General features: G+C 43.5%; 1 protein-coding gene across 6 annotated transcripts in view; it reads left to right on the top strand.

Annotated features, from left to right (window-relative positions):
• Positions 1-24,245, top strand: part of COBL (cordon-bleu WH2 repeat protein) — a 426,299-nt gene that overhangs the window by 166,012 nt on the left and 236,042 nt on the right. For all 6 annotated transcript variants that reach the window (XM_040353303.1, XM_040353300.1, XM_040353306.1 and 3 more), the window contains one exon: positions 20,520-20,614. In XM_040353303.1, the coding sequence (XP_040209237.1) occupies positions 20,520-20,614 (95 nt within the window). The remainder of the gene's footprint in view (positions 1-20,519; positions 20,615-24,245) is intronic.

Here is a 24,245-nt window from a genome sequence, read left to right on the forward strand (position 1 = left end):
ATATTGACATCAATGGGTATCCACCATAGGTTTACGCAACGTTACTTCATACACAATCCTCCCAGTGTAACGTATGTTAAGGAGAGAAATTGGGCCACATAGTATAAATCCGTTTAAAAAGTGGTCATTTATTAAATAAAATATAAAATGGTCACTCACATTTGAAAAGACAAATAAAAGCAAATAGGATCAAAATAACGCAGTGGCATCAGCAGATTTGATCACATCTGCGGTTTTTATTTTTTGCGCTATAAACAAAGATAGAGCGACAATTTTGGAAAAAAAAAGAATATTTTTGACTTTTTGCTATAATAAATATCCCCCAAAAATATATATATAAAAAAAGTTTTTTTTCCTCAGTTTAGGCCGATACGTATTCTACATATTTTTCATAAAACAAAATCACAATAAGCGTTTTGCGCAAAAGTTATTGCGTCTGCAAAATAGGGGGTAGTTTTATGGCCTTTTTATTAATATTTTTTTTTTTACTAGTAATGGTGGTACTGCGACCTTATGGCAGACACATCGGACACTTTTGACACATTTTTGGGACCACTGGCATTTTTATAGCGATCAGTGCTATAAAAATGCATCGATTGACTGTAAAAATGTCACTGGCAGTGAAGGGGTTAACACTAGGGGGCGATCAAGGGGTTAATTATGTTCCCTAAAGGGGGGTGGGACTGACTAGGGGAAATTACAGATCGCTGTTCATACATTGTATGAACATACGATCAGTCATTTCTCCCCCTGAAAGAACCGGGAGCTGTGTGTTTACACACACAGCTCCCGGTTCTCGATCTGTCACTAGCGATCGTGGGTGCCCGGCGGTAATCGCGCCCACTGGGCACTCGCATCAGCACCAGGGGCGAGCAGGGGGCGCAGAGCAACATTATATTACGTGATCTTGCGCAGCTGAGCCAACCTGCCGCAGTAAATCGGCGGTCGGCAAGCGGTTAATAATAAAAAAAAAATGTCATTGCCAGCATTTATTTCTGTTCACACACTAGTGGCAAACAAATGGCATGTATATCATGCAGGTTCGACTTTCCTGCAAATTTTGAGGGTTTACATTGAAGTCTATGGCCCATAAAGTCGCATTAAAAGCTGGACCAAAGTAGTGCAGAAACTACTTTAAGGTCATTGTGACTTTAAGTCGTACAGATATGAACATTATTCATTGAGAAACATGGGTGAGACTTGTCATCTTTTCCATGGGTTGTTACAGTACTAAGCCTTGATGCCTAAATTTGACAGCAAGCATTTTTAGACTGCAGGGAGACACTGCTTCTGGATCATATTAAGCCATTTGATTTGGTTACCTAAATCTATACAATGTGGAGTATATGTGCAAACAGAAATTATTCATCTTCACTGGTGCTTTGTCTTTAGTAGCCATGTAGTTATAGTAATAATTTGATTTTGTTTTGTTTTTTATAAATCTATTTATTGGGATTTTAAGAGCAATAGGTTTATTTTTTAAATCAAAAAGTAACATATGTAGCGCCCCCTTACTTTCAGTTAAGTTTTCGCGTCCCGGTTCCAGGTGCGGCATCCACCTTCAGGGTGCGCGCATCCATGGACCCTGCCAGCGCGGCCCACCAGGCCAGAATTGCAGTCTACACAAACCCTCATCTGGAGGTAAAGAAGGACTCCAGTGACTTACTGGGCCCCCAGTTCTATTGAGAGGATCCCAGGCTGCAAAGACTGCTCAATAAATATCAACCTGCTCTTCCCATTGGATGTTGATGTTGGCCGTGTTTGGCCTGGAATAAAGCGTTGGAAAACCGTTTATTCACTGTCTGGACCTTCGCTCACTGCTTTGTTCTCCAACTGCACCCATACGCCACACTAAGGTAACTCAATATGCCGATCCCAATAACAAATCAGCGGCTCCTGCGGGGGTAGCGCTACACATACATATAACATGACACATTTCTCATGCAGCAAGAAATACAAATACCGTACATATACCATTAAGCTACTAAAATAGTGCAGAATTCAGAATACCTCCTGCCTATATGAAAACAAGAACATTTCTAGAAACAGTACTGCATTATATCACTAGTAAGATAATCAAGTGCAAAAAACATAACTACCAATCCTGGATCATCAACAAGAGATGATAAAGGCATCGGCATGATAGTAGGGATTACAGAGAAAAACAAACATACACAACCCTATTGGTTGCATGTAACATATGTCCTTATACAATTCACTCGTCATTTAAATAATTCCACCATGACCAGTGTTATCCTCCGCAGAAATAGACAACAATATAGTATAATGCGCTCTACCCCAAACAATGAATCTGGCTCATTACACTTGCAATAGCCTATCCATTACCATCCACTATCCATTAATTGAGCAGGACCCAACCCAGGTGTATCAAACCAGGGTTGCCACATTGAGTAAAATTTCTTATAGGCATTACGATGTTGGTATGTAAGCTATTGTATTAACAATCTATTGACCATCTCCACCCATTGACCCTCCCTCTGTACCCTAGGAGCAATCCACAATCTTGCAATGGCTTTCCGGGCAACATACAATAAACGCAAAACAGCGGTATGGCCGTTAGGTGAAAGTGAGGGCACCTGCAGTGCACCCAGTAAGCACACGACAGGGTCATGCGGCACAGGAATGTTATAAGCCTGGTATATAGTGGAGATAATGTATTGCCAGTACCTAAAAAGCTTTGGACATTTCCACATCATATGCAGCAAGTCCCCGTCATGTGCATTGTATTTTGGACACCACGGGGAATTCCTAATTGGCAAGATTGGCAAGAGAATACCTTGGCATCTGGATTGTGCATTCTCCATACATCTGTGAGGCCCATCTCCCCTAGGAGACGAGCAAAAGGTGTAGGACCCCATCCCCCCCTCGTCTCAGCATCCGCAGCAGGTCTGAGCTTGTCTTTCTCATAGTCTAGGTAATTATTGAAATCCCCCAAGACCAGAACCGGAATACCCGACATAAAGTCAGCCAATGTTTTAAGAATACTAGCTGAAAACGGAGGAGGGATATGCATTCCCACTAATACACATTTCATCCCATAGAGGGAGCAAAGAAGAAAAACATATCGACCTTCAGGATCAATTTTAACATCTATAAAAGAAAATTGAGTACCCTGTCGTATCAGGACACTCACCCCCCTCGAGTACACCGAATAAGTGGCATGGTATTGGTGACAAAATTGTCGGACAGCAATTTTTGTGGTGGACACTGAGGGGAGGTGAGTCTCCTGCAAACATATCACATCCGCGCCCAACCTCTTGATCGTGCATAGCACGGCCAGACATTTGACAGGATTATTCAGACCCTGAACATTCCATGAAAGACATCTAGTTAACTTAGACATTTTACATTCAACAATATGGGAGTAGGATAAAATCATAGATGAGCAAACCAATAACAGAGCAGGCAGAGTAATGAGCAGGTAAAAACATACCGTATTTATCTGCCTATAGCGCGCACCGTCGTATAGCGTGCAGCTCTAATCTAGACGTGAAACTCCTGGATTTTTTTTTTATTACTTACAGTTTTGGTGTCTTGCCCGGCATCCATCAGCGGCCTTGTCCGGTCCGGCGTCTGTCTGCGGCCTTCGTGGTGTCCTCCCCGCTTCTCCCGCGCTGTCTCTGAGCTGATCCCCGCTTCCTGCGCTGTTTGAACGCCGCCGACATATACCAAGCGCAGTACACTCGGGCACGCTCGGCCACGCTCGGCTCCTCTCGCATAACCGCGAGGGGAGCGGAGCCTGGCAGAGTGTACCCGAGTGTACTGCGCTTGGTATATGTCGGCGGCGGCGTTCAAACACAGTGCGGGAAGCGAGTATCGACGTATATCACGCATCCAAGATTTTGCCCTGATTTTAAGGGCAAAAAAGTGCGCGGTATACGCCGAGAAAAACGGTAATCAAAAATGTATCACTATAAGACGATAGGAGGACAAACTGTCTTGATGGGCAAACTTGTGGCACACGTACAGAGGGGCAGGCACACAGGATATGGGCCAGAGAAAAAAAAAAAAGAACTCAGGATCATGGTGGAATCCTCATTCAACAAGTGCATATACATAAACTTGCCAAGGGCCCCCGCAAGGCCTGTGCCAGACCCTCCTGGGGGCAACAGTGGAAGCGCACAACAGTGTCTTAGAAACTTCTCAACAGCAAAAAATAGAGGCCGGTGAATTAAGGCTGCATTCACACCTGAATGCGGCGTATTGTACCGCGATTTGCCACGACAAATTGCAGCATTTTGTCCCGCGATTTGCCGCGACAAAACGCGTTGTTTTTAGCCTACAATACGCCGGAGGGGTGATTGAAACATTGTCGGCTATGCCGAACGCCGAAAGCCGCCTGAAAAAAAGGGTCCGGGACTTGTTTTGAGCTTCAGGCGTATGTCGTTTCGGCATTCGGCGTGGAGATGTGAACCATCTCCATAGCCGACAATGTTAAATCACCCCTCCAGCGTATTGCAGGCTGCGATAGCGTCGGGCGTAAAAACGCCTAGGTGTGAATGGAGCCTAAAAGCGAACATAATCCGCCTTAGCACAGGTAACGCGGAAAGTACGGACATGATAAACAAGGGCACTACGGTGTAAGTCACGGAGGAGCCGGGCACTGGTTGCGGGCCTCCGGATCGATTGTTCTTCTCGATCCAACCACTGCGCAGCAGAAGACGGAGAATCAAAGAATTGCACTAAGCCAAACACCTCCACACGTAGACGGGCAGGATACAGCATGGCATATTTCAATTCAAGATCCCTCAGGCGGCGCTTGACATCCATAAACCTGCCTCTCCGTTTCTGTAGCTCTGCAGAAAAATCTGGGAACAGGGACACTTTGGCGTTGTCAATCTTCAGAGCAGCTGGCTTAAAGGGGTTGTAAAGGAATTTTTTTTCCCCTAAATAGCTTCCTTTGCCTTAGTGCAGTCCTCCTTCACTTACCTCATCCTTCGATTTTGCTTTTAAATGTCCTTATTTCTTCTGAGAAATCCTCACTCCCTGTTCTTCTGTCTGTAGCTACACACCGTAATGCGAGGCTTTCTCCCTGGTGTGGAGAAAGCCACTTGAGGGGGGAGGGGGCGAGCAGGTAAGTCAGGACGTTCTCTACTTTGCAGATAGAGAAAGGAGCTGTGTGTTAGTGGGCGTCCTGACACGCCTGTTCCTCCAGCACAGAAGTCCTTTCCCTCATCTTTTGGGCGTCTTGTCTCAGAAATAAAATTTCAGATTTCATCCCCTTTATTTCGGTGGTAAGGACTGCAATAGACACGTGTCAGAGTAGGCTCTCCCTCAATACTAGGGCTCACTGGGGCTTGAGGCCTATCAGACCACGGGGTAGGAGTATTCACTGCGTCCCAGACTAGGCCAGAGTTAACTGTGTCTTCCAGGGGCACTCCGGACGAATCCTCCGGTGTGCTGGAGGACGCCACCGGGTCCTTTGAAAGCGGCTTGGGAAACAGTTTTTCCGCAGCCTCCCTGTGCTTCTCCTTGGACGTGCGGCCTGCATAGGTGCCATTTTGGGACATGAGGTCTGCTGGCTTGTTCACAAGTTGGCGCTTGATGGAGGAAATCGTGGGAGAATCGAGCCGGGGAAGGTAAGTATGTGTTCCCGGTACCTTCAGACACCCATCCAGGCCTGTCAGGGGTATCAGAGTCCTGTTCCTCAGGATAAATGGTCGGAGTATCGGCGGAGCTAGCAATAGGTTTATTACATAGTCCAAATGATGAAAACCACGCAAAGGAGTTCACTTGTGCCGACTTACAATCTTCTACAAAAAGTGCAAAAGTCAACTTAGTAGCTCACATACTGATCCATATCATTAATGTTGAAGATAGAGAGAATCCCCAGTTCTGGGTTCATCTGAAATCATTTGTTCTTTACATGCATACAGGTTTTTTTTTAAAAATAGGTACAGGAACTCAACCATAACCCCCCGGTGCCTTACACACACCCTCCAAACTGCATCAAATAGTGGGTGTGGAAAAATTTCACTAACAGGGTCATTAAATACCAGGAGTGCAAACATGTACAGAGTTCAGGGAGGGGGTTACACACAGACTGCAGAGTTCAGGGTGTACTTTCTAAATAGTTCAGAGTTCAGGGGTGTGCTGAATACAGAGTGCAGAGTTTAGCGGTGCGGTACACACAGATTGCAGAATTCAGCCTTCTTCCACAGCTGCTTACCTCTGCCTCCACCGTCCACATCTTACAATTACCCCTCTTCTGCTCTGACCTCTGCAAACAACCCCCCTCTACTGCCCCCATCTTCTCCCCTTCTCCTTAAAAGCTCCACCATCTTCCACAGGTCTTATTTTTGTTGCTGTATTAACCACTTGAGATCCGCGCTATAGACGAAATACGTCCGCAGCGCGGCTCTCAAGTGCCAAGTGGCCGTTTAAAAACGGCCTTTATGTGCATTACCCGCGCGCGCCACTGGGTGGCGCGCGGCGGGTAAAAACTGTCCCGACGCATCGCCGAGGACCCGATGCGTGTACCTGGCGGCCGCGATGTCCGCCGGGTACACGCGATCGTCGGTGACACGGTAGGTGACAGCAGGAACGTGGAGCTCTGTGTGTAAACACAGAGCTCCACGTGCTGTGAGAGGAGAGGAGACCGATCTGTGTCTCTTGTACATAGGGACACAGCATCGGTCCCCTCCCCCAGTCACCCCCCTCCCCCCACACAGTTATAACACACCCAGGCTACACAGTTAACCCCTTCCTCACCCCCTAGTGTTAACCCCTTCACTGCCAGTCACATTTATACAGTAATTAGTGCATTTTTATATCACTGATCGCCGTATAAATGTGAATGGCGCCAAATTTGTGTCAAAAGTGTCCGATACGTCCGCCGCAATATCCCAGTCCCAATAAAAATCGCAGATCGCCGCCATTACTAGTAAAAAAAAAAATAATAAAAAAAATCATAATTCTGTTCCCCATTTTGTAGGCGCTATAACTTTTGCGCAAACCAGTCGCTTATTGTGATTTTTTTTTTTTTTTTTACAAAAATACGTCGAAAAATACGTATCGGCCTTAACTGAGAAAAAAAATAGTTTTTTAAAAAAAAATTGGGATATTTATTATAGCAACAAGTAAAAAAAATATATATTTTTTTTAAATTGTTGCTCTTTTTTTGTTTATAGCGCAAAAAATAAAAACCGCAGAGGTGATCAAATACCACCAAAAGAAAGCTCTATTTGTGGGGAAAAAAGGACGCCAATTTTGTTTGGGAGCCACGTCGCACGACCGCGCAATTGTCAGTTAAAGCGACGCAGTGCCGGACGCTGAGATTTCGCCTGGGAACGAAGGGGGTTTATGTGCCCAGTAAGCAAGTGGTTAAGCTGAAGCACCCAGCCAGCTCTAGTATCGCCCCACATACTATAGGTGGCTCCATCTCCCTCACTTGCGGGGAGATCATCCAGTGGTGATATTGGCATTTGCGCTGCAGTCCGCGTACCTGCATCTCCCTTGTCACCATCCTTCACTCAGTAGGAGCCACTCAGGAGATCTGATCTTTGAGAGCTGTTGGGGAACAAGCTGTTACTTGTAGGCATAGCAGCCAGACTTTTGTGTTTCAAGTAATAGTGGTCAGCAGGGAGCAGAAGGCCTGAGCCAGAGGTGGTGGAACTGCGTTCCACCAAGTTCCAGCTGAAAAAAAAGCCCCGCTTGCATATATATATAACCCTTTCCCACCGAGCGTACGCATATATGCGGCCTCGGCTTTCGGGGGTTATACCGGGATGATGCCCGCAGCTGCAGGCATCATCCCAGTACTGTTTTTTAGAGCAAGCTTCGGCTTTCCAAGGATAACAACCGATGCGTCTATAAGCCGCTCGGTTGTTATCCCGGAGGAGCGAGAGGGGACCTTCCCCCCTCCTGCCGCTCCTACCGGGCCTCCCGTCCCACCGGGAGACCCGTTCCGCGATGCGCCACTTTCGGCGCCTTGAGATAGATGGAAACAAAGCCGTAAATGGCTTTGTTCCAGTCTCCTGAATGTAAACACGGAAGCAGCATCACAACGTCACTTCCGGTTTACTTGGCTGCCAATGGCGCCGGATTTAAAAAAATAAACAATCTGAATACTTTGAAGTGCAAAGGAGGGACTTGGGGTCTTTTAGACCCCTGATCCCTCCATAAAGAGTACCTGTCACCACCTATTACTGTCACAAGGGATGTTATGATTTCATATATATTTTTTTAATAATATATAAAAAATAAAAAAGAGAAAAATAAATGATTAAAATGCCGCCATCCCCGCGAGCTCGCGCAGCAAAGAAAACACACACGGAAGTTGCACCTGCAAATGTAAACTGTGTTCATATCACACATGTGAGGTATCGCCACGATCGTCAGAGCGAGAGTAATAATTCTAGCACTCTGTAACTCTAACCTGGTATCCGTAAAAAAAAAAATTAAAGCGTCGCCTATGGAGATCTTTAGGTACCGTAGTTTGTCGCCATTCCACAAGTGTATGCAATTATAAAGCGTGACATGTTTGGTATCTATTTACTCGGCATAACATCATCTTTCACATTATACAAAACAAAATTGGGCTAACTTTACTGTTTCGTTTTCTTTTTATTCATGAATGTGTATTTTTTCCCAAAAAGTTGCGTTTAAAACACTGCTGCACAAATACTGTGTGACATAAAATATTGCAACAATCGCCATTTTATTCTCTAGTTTCTCTGCTAAAAAAAATATATCTAATGTTTGGGGATTCTAAGTAATTTTCTAGCAAAAAAAAAAAACAGATTTTAACTTGTAAACACCAAATGTCAAAAATAGGCTTATGCCTCGTACACAAACTGCCATGACAGTTTTTCGCCAGGAAAAACGTCTGTGTGTATGCTAAATTGCAGTTTTCCCGGCATGTTCTCTATTTTCCTGCCGGTATGTCATGAAAGGGTTAATAAGGCTATGGCTTGACATTCATTTACACACACTGCCTTAAAAATAGCTTGACACATGACATTAACAATCCAACATCAAATGTAAAAGAATGACTTGTGGGTGTACTGTTCTTTCATGCATTCCTTTGTCAACACGGTTATATTATGTATGACAGTTGTTTTTTTACTGTGCACATGCCATACCAGCTGTGCTTGCCATGCTTGTTTGGCAGTCATTTTTGACTGCCAAAAAAGCAAAGTAGCAATACTAAACGTACTAAATTTGGTTTAAAAAAGGTATTTCTGTTCTATAGAGTAGTGTCACCCATGTGTTATCTCGAACTGCGCATAAGTATCTTCTCAAATCAGTTAGTATTGGTACCATCATCTTAGTTTTGCTTGTTTCAACAATACAAGTGCAAGATGGCTCGATAACTGTGTTGCGGAGGAGGTAGGCACGGTTAGAAGGGGTTACTTTAGTTAATTAAGGGCCTAGATTAAATTTGGATGATCGTCATGGGTTAAAGGTTACAGCTGGGGTTGAGTTTTTGTGGTTTAAAGGCTAAGGAAGTATTTAAAGGCATAGTTCACCTTTATTAAAACAACTGCCTATGCAGATAGGTGTCTGTAGATATGCAGCTATTGACCAAAGATGCTATAGGTGTAGGCCATTTAATTATTCCATAAAGTCTTACTGGAAAATGCCCAGGACGTTGTTAAGGAAGACCCAGCTGTTCACCTCCACATCAGAGGAGTGAGCTCTGAAATTCTGAGCTCAGAGCTACTGCATCAGGTGAGAGAAAGTTCATGTGAGGGGGTTTAAATCTTTCCCCTGATGCAATAGCTCTGAGCTTAGTGTTTGAGAGATCACGCCAGTGATGGTAAAGGTGAGCTGTAACAGCTGGGTCTGTCTTAGAAAAATCCTAAATTTTCCAGCCAGGCTTCATAAGGTAGGTAAATTGTCTCCACCTAAAGCAAGGGCAATATTCGGCTTTAGTCAAAGCTGAATTTTTTATTTTATTTTTGTTATCTACTGGAACCCCTTATCTGTATAGGCAGTTATTTGGTAAAAGTGAACTAAACCTTTAAACAGAGTTTCCTTGCTCTTTTCCCCATACTCCCCTAAGCATATGTAGAGCACTTTACACCCAAATGTTTATATCTACCTAGACCTCAGAACCAAAGCCAACACTGTATCCTGGTCTAGGCCAACAAGGCCCAAGCCTAGGGCAGCACTTTACAGGGGGGCAGCATGGAAAGAGTCCCCGTCGGCTTGCACTACACTGTTAATGTAGCCCCAGTCTTATGGGGTGGACTGGGCAGAGAGGCAAATTAATCTAGCTTCCGGTATGCAGGCAGTACTCTATTTTTTTGGATAGAGTAAGGGAAGGTTATAGCCCCAGTCAGTTTATTTTTTACCATCCCTGTCCCATTGCAGAGATTTCCCTTCACTTCCTGCCCCATAGCCAAACAGGAAATGAGAGGAAATCTATGCAAATTAAGGGACTCCCCCCCACCAGGCCCTCAGAACTAGTGTCCCCACTCTAAATTTTCAGGGCGGGTCTTAAACAACAAGGGGTGTGGCTTTGACATAAAGGGGTTGGCCATATTTAAATTAGGGGTGCACAAGTTTAGTCAGGCCTAGGGCAGCGCAAAACCTAAATACACTACTGACAAAGGCCCAAAGCAATGTTAACATTCATCGCTGGCTTTTTTTCCAAGGCCTCAGTTGGGGGCTCTAGATATAGAGTATAAAGATTTGGAAGGGGTCTAAATCTCCTTTATTTAAAGTGAACCTGTTGCAAAATTAACAGTATAAAATAAAGGTACCTTTGTAAAGAAGAGATATTACACTTACCTGTCCCACTGTACTGTCAAAAGAGCCAACCCATCAAAATCTTCAACCACGTCAAAACACCAGCAGCGTCTACACTATGGTACACAATATATTGAGTGGACATTGTTAGTCTGCCCGCTAGTAACTAACAACATGGCTGCACCAAGGTAGCAAAACAACTTTTTTGCGCCCTGTGTTCTGTCAAAACAGGCACCATTTTGTGTACCGTAGTATATTTGCTGCCGGTGTTTTGTGAAAACAGGACAGGGTAGATCTGCAAGTACAATACATCTAACAGCACCAACAGTGTATGACACTGCCATGTAACACATGCCATGCCACATACAAAAACACAAACTTGTTTCACTTGTAACGATACCCCCATACATAACAATACATTATAGGTGCTGCTCCATCAGAAAACAAGTCTGAATAGAGGAACTTATTTTCCCCCAAAAATTATTTTACCAGAATGAATATAGTATTGGTAGTGTGCCAGTCTGTTGTGCCGCACAGTGGAATTCATGTGGAATTTTACTGATTGGCCACTAGATGGAGTAAACACAAAGATTAATATATGGAAACCTAATAGGATGAAAACATGAGAGCTGCCACTACCAGCTTGTTTTCAGAGTTGCAGGCTCCCTTACTGATATCCATAACTTTGCTGCACTACTAATAAATTGCTTATCTAGAATAGGTATGCAGAGTAGGAGTCCCCAGCTTTACAAACTGCATAGTTTTTGTGGGTCTACTTAGAAAATTAGTAAAAGAAAGAGCCAGTCCAAGCAATGCACTCAGTGTTTGGGGTGCCTCACTCCACAATGACCATCAAACAACCACATGTTCAACTGACCGTTTATCACAATAAATGAATAAGAGCCGGTTCACACTGGGGCAGCACGACTTGCCGAGCGTCTTGGCAAGGCGATCTGCCCATGACTTCAGAGGCGACTTGCAAAATGACTTCTGTATTGAAGTCAATGCAAGTGGCCCTGAAGTTGCCCCAAAGTAGTACAGGAACCTTTTTCTAAGTCGGAGTGACTTGAGTTGCTCTTATTAAAATGGTTCCATAGTACAGAGCGGAGCACAACTTGTCAGGCGGCTAAGTTGCCTGTCGAGTCGCCCCTGTGTGAACCGGTTCTTAGACACAGTTTTTAGATGATCCTTAGTAGGGAACAGGACTATAAACAACAACGAAAGGTGCTACTACCCCAGATCAATGAAACTCCTACTGAGCTGTTGGGTGCAGTTTGTGCAGTTGCTCAGCTGCCAAAGTGATACATGGATAAAGGACAATCCACAACTCCATACATGCTCTTTAAATCAGTCCGAATTTATTATATCTCCATAAGGATAAAAATGCAGCAGGGGTAGATGCGTTTCAGCCGCAACAGCCTTGTTCACAAAGGGGAACCTTCCAATTTACCTTGTTAAACTATCCACCTGAATTTAGCCTCACACTTCATTTAATGGCACAAGCATACAAATAAATCCATTAATATAAAGACACTACTATATTCCAAAGCACTGGCAGATCATACAGATATGTTCAGTATCAATAGTCTGTAAATGCAGTGCAATGTTGCATTACCTGATTGGCTCTTGTCCTCCAGTCTTCCAGTGCAGAGGATAGCACAAGGTTAAAGACCAATTCCAGTACTTAATGCATTTAAACATACACTGTATTGTGAAAAGTATTGGGACTCCTGCCTTTACAAGCACATGAACTTTAATGTCATCCCAGTCTTTTAGCTAGATTCAGAGAGAGTTACGGCGGCGTATCAGTAGATACACCGTCGTAACTCTGAATCTACACCGTCGTAAATTTAAGCGTATTCTGGAAACCAGATACGCTTAAATTAGGCTAAGATACGAGTGGCGTAAGTCTCCTACGCCGTCGTATCTTAGGGTGCATATTTACGCTGGCCGCTAGGTGGCGCTTCCGTTGTTTTCCGCGTTGAATATGCAAATGAGCAAGATACGCTGATTCGCGAACGTACGTGCGCCAGTCGCAATTAGTTATGCCGTTTACGTAAGAGATAGGCCGGCGTAAAGATAAAGCTGCTCCCTAGGTGGCGCAGCCCATGCAAGGTATGGACATCGGAACGAGCCTATCTTTTCACGTTGTTTGCATAAGTCGTACGCGAATAGGGTTGTGCGTAAGTTACGTTCACATCGTAGGCAGTGTTCGACGTATCTTAGGCATTCTATCTGACGCATGCGCACTGGCATACGTCCACGGACGGCGCATGCGCCATTCGTTGATAATGTCATTTACGTGGGGTCATGCTTAATTTCCCTAAAACACGCCCACCTCTTCCTCATTTGAATTAGGTGCGCTTACGCTGGCCCATTTACGCTACGCCGCCGTAACTTAGGACGCAAGTGCTTTGTGAATACAGCACTTGCCTCTCTAACTTGCGGCGGCGTAGCGTAAATATCATACGCTACGCCCACACAAAGTTACGCTGCCCTACCTGAATCTGGCTATATGTCTGTAGGGTTCAATATGGAGTGGGCCCACCCTTTGCAGCTATAACAACTCTTCTAGGAAGGCTGTCCACAAGGTTTAGGAGTGTGTCTATGGGAATGTTTGACCATTCAGCCAATTTGTGAGGTGAGGCACTAATTCATCCCAGAGGTGTTCTATAGGATTGAAGTCAGGACAGGTACAGGCCAGTCAAGTTCCTCAACCCCAAACTTGCTCACCCATGTCTTTATGGAGCTTGCTTTGTGCACTGGTGCGCAGTCATGTTGGAACAGGAAGGGGGCCATCCCCAAACTTTCCACAAAGTTGGGAGCATAAAATTGTCCAAAATGTCTTGGTATGCTGACGCCTTAAGAGTTCTCTTTACTGGAACTAAGGGGACAAGCGCAACCCCTGAAAAAAATCCCCACACCATAATCCCCTCTCCACCAAATGATTTGGACCAGTGCATAAAACAAGGTCCATAAAGACATAGATGAGCAAGTTTGGGGTGGAGGAACTTGACTGGCCTGCACAGAGTCCTGCGAAATGAGACAGATCGCTGCTCCAGGTGGCCAATCCACCAAGAAAGGAAGGGCTGGGTGCTAGCTCTGACTTGCTACCGTTAACATGTAGACAAATTTGTTGCACACCAACATCCATTCAAAAGGTTTATTGAATGACTGCCACTAGGACTAAAACAACGGACCAAGGGGTGACAACGTTTTACACATACATTGTGCTTCTTCAAAACCCAGGAACTTGACTGGCCTTTGGGATGAAGACTGCGAGCCAGTGCCTGACCTCACAAATGTGCTTCTGGAAGAATGGTCAAACATTCCCATAGACACTCTCCTAAACCTTGTGGACAGCCTTCCCAGAAGAGTTGTTATAGCTGCAAAGGGTGGGCCAACTCAATATTAAACCCTACGGACTAAAAGTAGGATGCCATTAAAGTTCATGTACGTGTAAAGGCAGGTGTCCCAATACTTTTGGCAATATAGTGCATATGTCATTGTTTTTAAACGTAACTGCAATAATTGTTTTTACTAAATCAGCCTGCATTTCAGAAAAATAATTAAAGATACTAATAAAGCAATACGATAAATAATAGGAATGCATATTCTGACTGATCCTTTAAGTGCAACACACTTCTGGTTGTCTTGCTCCTGCCATTTATGCCTTCCTTAAGACTCCTTTTAACTCCACTTACATTAAAAAAGGGTACAACTTATGTAATAGTAGCTCAAACATTTTTGTAATTAAATAGTTACAGTTCTCTTTCAATCTACAGCCAGCTATCATTTTCTTGAAAAAAAAAAAAAAAAAAAAAAAACAACTGTGTACAGAACACCAACAAGTAATTGGTTTATTGCTTATCTGAACTGTTTCTATTTTTATTTCAAAACAAGGACTATTATAGCAGGTAGACCCCCCATTTATCACTTTAACCCCAACAGCCTCTGTCAATAATTGATAGAATAAATTAGTAACTTTCGACTTGCATATAACAGATGTTCACTTTGCTTACTATGGCAGTTATTTGAATTGTTTTACTGCCCTCTGCTGTCCAAACAGGGTAGTAGTTATGTATCACCACATACATTATTTACAGTATGTTTGTCATATGATCATTAAAGCTGACCTTCTATAAAAATTGAGGGTCCAACCTCAAAGTCAAATCGCATGCAAAGTTGATTTAAAAATTTTTTTTTTTTTTACAAAAAAAACGAACCTTGGCCCAAGCTTCCAATGATTCTAAAAGGCACTGGTGATGTCACTGAGCCTCACGGCTGCCTCCTGTGATAGTTGGATACTCATAATCCCACAAACATACTCCCCTGCAATGGGCTGGATTTAGTGGGCCTGCATCACTGGACAACGTGATTAACAATTAATGTACAAAAAAAAAATCTACAATACAGGGGAGTAATGGTACATTAAGCAGGGCTCAAAATTTCAAGTCCTGAGCTACTAGCCAGGCCTAAAGGCGTACTCGCCACCAGTTGCCCCGCCCAACCCCTACAATGCACCGCCCCTAATCCCGCCGCTAGACACGCCCTCATAAATTATCTCATGAAATGACACTTAAATGTTTTATGCAGAATTAAGTTATAAAAATTGATATTAACAACAACTTTATCCGTGCCTAAAAATGCAGCCTGCCCATGTCTACCAATGCAGCACGTGTCCCCAGTGCAACCACGTGTCCCCAATGCAGTTACGGGTCCCCAGTGCAGCAAAATGTCCCCAATGCAGCAAAATGTCCCCAATGCAGCCAGTGTCCTCATAGCAGCCAGTGTCTCCATAGCAGCCAGTGTCCCCATTGCAGCCAGTGTCCCTATAGCAGCCAGTGTCCCTATAGCAGCCAGTGTCCCCATAGCAGCCAGTGTCCTCATAGCAGCCAGTGTCCCCATAGCAGCCTACCTGTGCTGGGTGAAAGGAGAGGAGCCAGAAGTGCCGGAGGAGACAGAGCCGCCACCGCCTTGTTGTTCAAAGCACGGGGAACATAACAGCTTTCAATTCTAGCTGTGTTTCCCGCCGCGAGCCGTCATATACAGCCCCTCCCCCCTTGTTCGGGAAACTTTGATAGACAGATCACCCGTCCAATCCTGGGATGGGTGATCTGTCTATCAAAGTGCCCAGATAAGGGGGAGGGGCTGTATATGACAGCACGGCGGGGGACACAGCTAATTGAATTGAAAGCTGTTATGTGTACCGCGCTTTAAACAACCAAACGGCGGCAGCTCCTATCCTTGCTCGCACCACCGCCATCAGCACAATGCTATGAAACCCCTTGTAGTTGAAGTAAAAGGAACCAGAATGGGGTGGTGGCATGATGCAGACGTGCTTCCCATCAATGGCTCCACTGCAGTTGGGGAAGTTCCACCGCGTAGCAAACTCTGATGCCACAGTCTGCCATTCCTGTGGCATGGAAGGAAGCTGTGGAATCAAACAAGATAAAAAAAATTGTACTTTTGCACATAACATTGCAAGCAGATTATAGAAAAAACATTATTGGCCAACATCATTATAACATTTATTTTAAGGAGCATTTAAATACAAAAATATAAGGCCCAATTATGATATTCCTCATCCCCTCTGATGGCCCATTGTAAAAATTTAAGGGGGGGGGGTAGATGAGTTTGGGACCTCAAAAAAAATGGTGAAGCTATACTTTAAAACACATCTTAAGGGGGGGGGCTATATGAGTTTGGGACCTCAAAAAAAATGGTGAAGCTATACTTTAAAACACGTTTTTTTTTTTGGGGGGGGGGGTAAAGCACTACAATGGATCTTACAAAATACATTGGGAAGTGACTAAGCTAGGTGTGTTTGGGCCCCGGATAGAATGCTGGAGAGTTTAGTAAAGGGAAATATGCATGTAGGCCAAAAAAGGAGCATTAAAAGCTTATAGCATGCATGGGGACATTCACAGCATATTACAATCATGGTAATTAGGGAAGGAGGAAAGAAATACAATACATTATCATACATTAAATACATTGAATGTGATATTAAAGGAGAAAACTTACCCTCATATAGTCCTCCTGCAGGACTTGTATAATGGAAGAACAGGTATCTGGGATTATGAGGCCCAGAGCCTGGGGGGAGATGCCTGTCGTGAACTTCAAGTCCTGCAAGCTTCTCCCAGTTGCCAGATAGCATAACGTGGCAACTAGCCTCTGCTCAGCGCTGATGGCTTCCCGCACAACAGTATCCTGCCTGGTCGTATAGGGCGACACCAAAGCCAAGAGCTGCTGAAAAACGGGGTCAGACATCCTAAGGAAATTCCTTTGATCATCAGGATTATTCTCCTGGATCTCCCGTAGCAGAGGCATATGACAGAATTGGTTCCTACGGAGCAACCAATTCTTGGTCCATGAACGCCTCCCCACCCTGTTCATGACCTCGTCTTGGTCTAAAACAATAAGACCAACACACACCGACTGCACAACACAAACTCTACGACGAGCAGGTGCCTGCAACATGGCTAGAAAACGAACGTCTAATCCGAACGAACAAACTAAACAGAACACACTGAAGAACAGCAAGTCCTATGAAGAACGACTTGAAAATCAGAAACGAGCGGACAGGAACGCACTGTGAAACAAATACGACCTGACTACATGCCTTGAAAGACAAGATACGAACCCACAAGCACAAACTGAACCGCAGAAAACGATCTGAAAGCACGAAGACTGAAAAGCATGAATCCTCCCCCCCCCCCTAACCTTTACTAACACGCAGTAACACGAGATTAGCAAAAGCAGCTCCAAGGGTGGCGCCAGTTTCATCGGACTTCCCCTTTATAGTGCCGTTGTACTTGTTGTACATCACCGCGTTTGAGAGCGACGAGATTTTGTCTCCACAGGGTGTATGCAAGGAAAGCTTGACAAGAATCTCGTCAAGCTTGACAAGAATCTCTTCAAGCTTGACAAGAATCTCTTCAAGCTTGACAAGAATCTCGTCAAGCTGGACAAGAATCTCGTCAAGCTCGACAAGAATCTCGTCAAGCTCGACAAGAATCTCCTCAAGCTCGACAAGAATCTCGTCAAGCTCGACAAGAATCTCGTCAAGCTTGACAAGAATCTCGTCAAGCTTGACAAGAATCTCGTCGAGAAAAACAACGTTTCTTTTACGACGAGATTCTCGGTCGTGTGTACGAGGCATAAGACTGGGTTCACACTAATGCGGCCGCGGGTCTCAGCAGGGGGTTCCGGTGCGCCCCTGCACACTGATTCAGGTGCAAATCAGGTCCGAATTTTTGCCTGAATTTGCAACTTAAACTGAGCCAAAGATGCACAGGACCCTTTTCCAATGCGGACTGTGGCCGCCCCTGAGCTGTGTGAACCAGCTCCATTGATTGCCCTAGATGTTTAACCCCTTCCCAGCCAGTGTCATTAGTACAGTGACAGTGCATATTTTTAGAACTGAGGAATGATTTTTACACACGCCTGCACTCTCAAAAGTCTGAGAAATTAATGGAAACTTATTTTATGTAATTTTTGAACTACAGTGATAGGTTAAATGCAATAATTTTTGCTTAAAACATGCTAGTTTCCAATGCTTTCTGCTCAAGTCAACACTTTGGCTGTGGTTTTAATAAAGGAGGCATTTTTATACTGGCCTACACTCACATCATATGACCAAAAAAAATTAGGAGAACCCTCATTTTTTATTTTATTTTTTTAATTGCCTTGAGTATACACAAATGCTCTTAAAACATATATAAACATACAGGGAGTGCAGAATTATTAGGCAAGTTGTATTTTTGAGGATTAATTTTATTATTGAACAACAACCATGTTCTCAATGAACCCAAAAAACTCATTAATATCAAAGCTGAATATTTTTGGAAGTAGTTTTTAGTTTGTTTTTAGTTTTAGCTATTTTAGGGGGATATCTGTGTGTGCAGGTGACTATTACTGTGCATAATTATTAGGCAACTTAACAAAAGAAAAATATATACCCATTTCAATTATTTATTTTTACCAGTGAAACCAATATAACATCTCAACATTCACAAATATACATTTCTGACATTCAAAAACAAAACAAAAACAAATCAGTGACCAATATAGCCACCTTTCTTTGCAAGGACACTCAAAAGCCTGCCATCCATGGATTCTGTCAGTGTTTTGATCTGTTCACCATCAACATTGCGTGCAGCAGCAACCACAGCCTCCCAGACACTGTTCAGAGAGGTGTACTGTTTTCCCTCCTTGTAAATCTCACATTTGATGATGGACCACAGGTTCTCAATGGGGTTCAGATCAGGTGAACAAGGATGCCATGTCATTAGTTTTTCTTCTTTTATACCCTTTCTTGCCAGCCACGCTGTGGAGTACTTGGATGCGTGTGATGGAGCATTGTCCTGCATGAAAATCATGTTTTCTTGAAGGATGCAGACTTCTTCCTGTACCACTGCTTGAAGAAGGTGTCTTCCAGAAACTGGCAGTAGGACTGGGAGTTGAGCTTGACTCCATCCTCAACCCAAAAAGGCCCCACAAGCTCATCTTTGATGATACCAGCCCAAACCAGTACTCCACCTCCACCTTGCTGGCGTCTGAGTCGGACTGGAGCTCTCTGCCCTTTACCAATCCAGCCACGGACCCATCCATCTGGCCCATCAAGACTCACTCTCATTTCATCAGTCCATAAAACCTTAGAAAAATCAGTCTTGAGATATTTCTTGGCCCAGTCTTGACGTTTCAGCTTGTGTCTTGTTCAGTGGTGGTCGTCTTTCAGCCTTTCTTACCTTGGCCATGTCTCTGAGTATTGCACACCTTGTGCTTTTGGGCACTCCAGTGATGTTGCAGCTCTGAAATATGGCCAAACTGGTGGCAAGTGGCATCTTGGCAGCTGCACGCTTGACTTTTCTCAGTTCATGGGCAGTTATTTTTGCGCCTTGGTTTTTCCACACGCTTCTTGCGACCCTGTTGACTATTTTGAATGAAACGCTTGATTGTTCGATGATCACGCTTCAGAAGCTTTGCAATTTTAAGAGTGCTGCATCCCTCTGCAAGATATCTCACTATTTTTGACTTTTCTGAGCCTGTCAAGTCCTTCTTTTGACCCATTTTGCCAAAGGAAAGGAAGTTGACTAATAATTATGCACACCTGATATAGGGTGTTGATGTCATTAGACCACACACCTTCTCATTACAGAGATGCACATCACCTAATATGCTTAATTGGTAGTAGGCTTTCGAGCCTATACAGCTTGGAGTAAGACAACATGCATAAAGAGGATGATGTGGTCAAAATACTCATTTGCCTAATAATTCTGCACTCCCTGTATATAAATGACTCTACTCTTGCCACAGGCACTCATGCTTTTTTTTCATGCTTTAAATAATTATTAACTGAGATATGCCTGTGGAATTTGTATAAAACATGTTGTATATTGCACCGGTAACTATCTTGAATCATACAGGGGTGGTGGAAGTACTATGATTGAAGGAGAACATTGGTTAGAAATTGTCATGTTACTGCTTGACAATCTTGCATTTCTGCAGTGCATCAATATAATGTGGCTAATCTTTTTACCAAAGTCCAGCCTGTAAACCACAGAAACATTTTTTTCCAACGACTTCTTGCTTTGGCCGCATTTAGTTTTATACTAGTTTCCCTGTAACAAGAGTTTAAGTTGCACAGTAAGGTAAGTCATCTGCAAGTATGTAAATGTACATTGTTACATTAAATAGATATTTTATAACAGGCAACATAAATATTTTAAATAGATATAGCTAAAAAAAACAATGAGTTTGACATTCTTTTTAATTTACCTTTTCAATATTTGTTTCAGAAAAGAATCGTAAACTTTCCTCAAGTAGCGACACAGCAGAAAGAGAGAAAAAAGGAATTTTGGGATTTTTTCGCAGCCACAAAAAGGGAAACAAGGTAAAATATATATATTTGTATTAATTTAGCATGTTCCTTATATTTTCAGTTGTATGTTAAAACTGATGTCATCTGATAAAAGACAAAGAGATTAATTTACTAAAACTGGAGTGCAAATACTGGTACAGCAATGCATTTTTTTTGTTAGGCTGCTTTCACACTGAGCGCTAAAAATAGCGCCTGTAAAGAGCCTCTCCTCCCACCTCGGAGGGCTTTCACACTGGAGCGGTGCGCTGGCAGGACGGTAAAAAAAAGTCCTGCAAGCCACATCTTTGCAGCGCTGTAGGAGCAGTGTATACACCGCTCCTAAAGCGCCCCTGCTTATTGAAATCAGTGGGCAGCGATGCTGAACTGCCAGCAAATCGCTGCTGCAGCGGCGCTTTTTTGGGGCGATTTTAAACCTATTTTGCCCACTGGCGGGGGTTAAAAGTTCCCCAGCTAGCGGCCGAAAAGTGTCGCAAAAATGATGGTAAAACACTGCTAAAAATAGCGGCGCTTTACCGCCGATGTACCCAACGTCTCTTTGTGAAAATAGCGCTATAGCGCCTGTGCAGGTTGTTTTAACATGAAAATAAATTTCAGATAAAATCAATATTCATTTGTAGTCAATATATCTGTTGCACATTTAGAATTCATAGCAACACAGTGGGGTTGATTTACTAAAGGCAAATCCACTTTGCACTACAAGTGCACTTGGAAGTGCAGTCGCTGTAGATCTGAGGGGTAGATCTGAAACGAGGGGAAGCTCTGCTGATTTTATCATCCAATCATGTGCAAGCTAAAATGCTGTTTTTTATCTTCCTTGCATGTCCCCCTTAGATCTACAGCGCCTGAACTTTAGTAAATAAACCCCAGTAAATCACGATTGCTATTAGCATATTGTCGAATGCTACTTATGTGCTTCTTATCACAGAGAGGTGGTCATACATGTAGGACTTTATTTAGTAACAGTTCCTTACTCAGTTTCTCGTTTACCCAAAATGACCCGTCACTTTGTGTTGCATGTTAAACAACCTCTAAATATGGGAAGAACCATGTAGTGCTGGTGTTATTACACATGGTATTCATGTAATAACAAGCAATCTGGAACCTCAAAGCTGGTTTTAAGATATTACTATACATATACATTATACAGTTAGCATTGAATAGCCATTCATTAAATGCAATGTGCATGTACATCTTAAGGGTTATTCATTTATGTGGCAAATGCAAATATCAGTACCCACAAACACAGAGAGCTTCAAAAATAAGGTTTTTCGTTTTTTTTTATGCACTGAACTTTTGAAGGTATGTGAGTGGTGACATGCTTTCACTATGGATATTTATGAGGTTCTGAAGTCATCTTTGTACATTTTATGGTCACTGTACAGTATTAGATAGTAGGAGTCCTCATCCCTGACACTAGTCCATATGAATTCTTAACCACTTCCTTCATCTGTATACCCTACCTATATCAGACTTTCTCAACCTTTTTTACCCCAAATAAATTCTTGAAATAATTTTGAAGTCACAGGCAAACCCTACTAAAATTTATTTATTTGAGGTCAGTGGGAAGAATGCTTTTTATATTGGTGGTCAGATTGACACCCCACTTAGAAAAAAAGATACCGTAATTGTTGTTATCCTGCTGGCTCTGACAAGTGGCATTGGACCCAGAAATATCCAGGCACCATCCAATGTGAAGTCAAACAGGCGCTTTCCTCGACGAGGTTCTTGTCAGGCTTGACGAGAATCTTGTCAAGCTTTCCTTGCATACACGCCGTCAAGACAAAATCTCATCGTTTTTAAACGCGATGACGTACAACACGTACGACGGCACTATAAAGGGGAAGTTCGATTCCACTGGCGCCACCCTTGGGGCTGCTTTGGCTAATCTCGTGTTACCGCGTGTTAGTAAAAGTTTTGTGAGAGACGATTCACGCTTTTCAGTCTGTTACATCATGACGAATGTGCTATCTCCATTACGAACGCTACTTTTACCGAAGGTGCGCTCCCGTCTCATACTTTATTCTGAGCATGCGCGGGTTTCTAAGCATACACACGAACATGTCTCTCGTCGACGAGAAACAGGACGAGGAAATTGAGACTCCCGGCGAGAAAAAAAGAGAGCATGTTCTCCACAACAGTTTTCTCGACGAAAAACATACACACAACCGTTTTTCTCGGCAAACATGCTCTGCCAGCATTTTTCTTGAAGGAAAACGGTTGTGTGTACGAGGCCTTAGTTAGGATGGTGGCGCCAGCACCTGATAGCTGATTGAGGGATCGTCTCGGGTGTGGACACCGCTGGATGCCTGGACAGGTGAGTTCTAATTTTAAAAGTCAGCAGCTACAGTTTTTTTTAGCTGCTGACTTTAATTTTTTTTTGAGGGGGGGGGGGGGCTCCTCTCTAAGTTATTTACAAATAAATATAGGCTTTTTTTAAATTTTGCTAATTTTTGGGATAAAACAAAAAATGAATGAGCCAAGGGAATAAATTATTTTATATTAGGCAAGGTTCACATCTATGCGGGTGCGGGAATGCATGTAAATTACACACATTCCCGCTTCCACAGGCAAACCGCGCTGCTATTTAATAAACTCACATGGCTTCAATACCAATATTTTTCTATCAAATCCACCAGCATTTTTAATAAAAACTAGTGTTCTGTCTTGTTACAACCCTGATTATTTCATTTATTTTACATTTTTACTTTTTTGGTTAGATAGCCACAACTTGTTTATGCAATCACATGTAAAATGTCATTGTTAGATTTTTTTATTGCTTTTGTTACATTTAATGTATATACTCGAGTATTGCCAACTTTTTCAGCACATTTTTTTATGCTGAAATAGCCCCCCTTATACTCCAAGTCTCCCGCTGTGTCATGCAGTCAGTCAGCGTGCAACCAGTGTAACAAAGCCCCGCCTTCCCTTAGTCCTCATCTGTGATAGATGGAACACTGAACACTGACTCACTGCTGGGGAACTGAATCAGTGTTCCGTCTATCATGGACGAGGAGGAGTTAAGACTGCACGACACAGCGGACACAGCAGTAGATCAGGTAATTAAGTTTCAGGAGATCAGGTACATGAGGCATGCAGATGGGCACAGTGAGGCATGCAGATGGGCACAGTGATACTGCAGATCGGCACAGTGAAGCTGCAAATGGGCACAGTGAGACTGCAGATGGGCACAGTGAGGCACAGTAAGGCTGCAGATGGGCACAGCAGGGCTGCAAATTGGCACAGTGAAGCTACAAATGGGCACAGTGAGGCTTCAGATGGGCACAGTGAGGCACAGTGAGGCTGCAAATGGGCACAGTGAAGCTGCAGATTGGCATTGTTGACCCTCTTTTCCACTTACATTAGCTGCTGCATTTCCCACCCTGGCTAATACTCAAGTCAATACGTTTTCCCATTTTTTGTGGTAAAATTAGGTGCCTCAGCTTATATTCGGGTCGGCTTATACTCAAGTATATATACGGTAATTGTTATTTTTTATTTGTTCAACTTTTCTCTGTCTCGCTCTCAATTCAAATCAATGCAAATTTGCTTTGTTGGCAGGACCAAATACTTTTTAGCATTGCTAGAGCAGTTGAATTTGTATGGGAAAAGGGGTGGGGGGGTAGCTCTAAGGCAGTCTTTGGGG

This window comes from Rana temporaria, chromosome 5 (genome assembly GCF_905171775.1).
Source record: "Rana temporaria chromosome 5, aRanTem1.1, whole genome shotgun sequence".
NCBI lineage: Eukaryota > Metazoa > Chordata > Amphibia > Anura > Ranidae > Rana > Rana temporaria.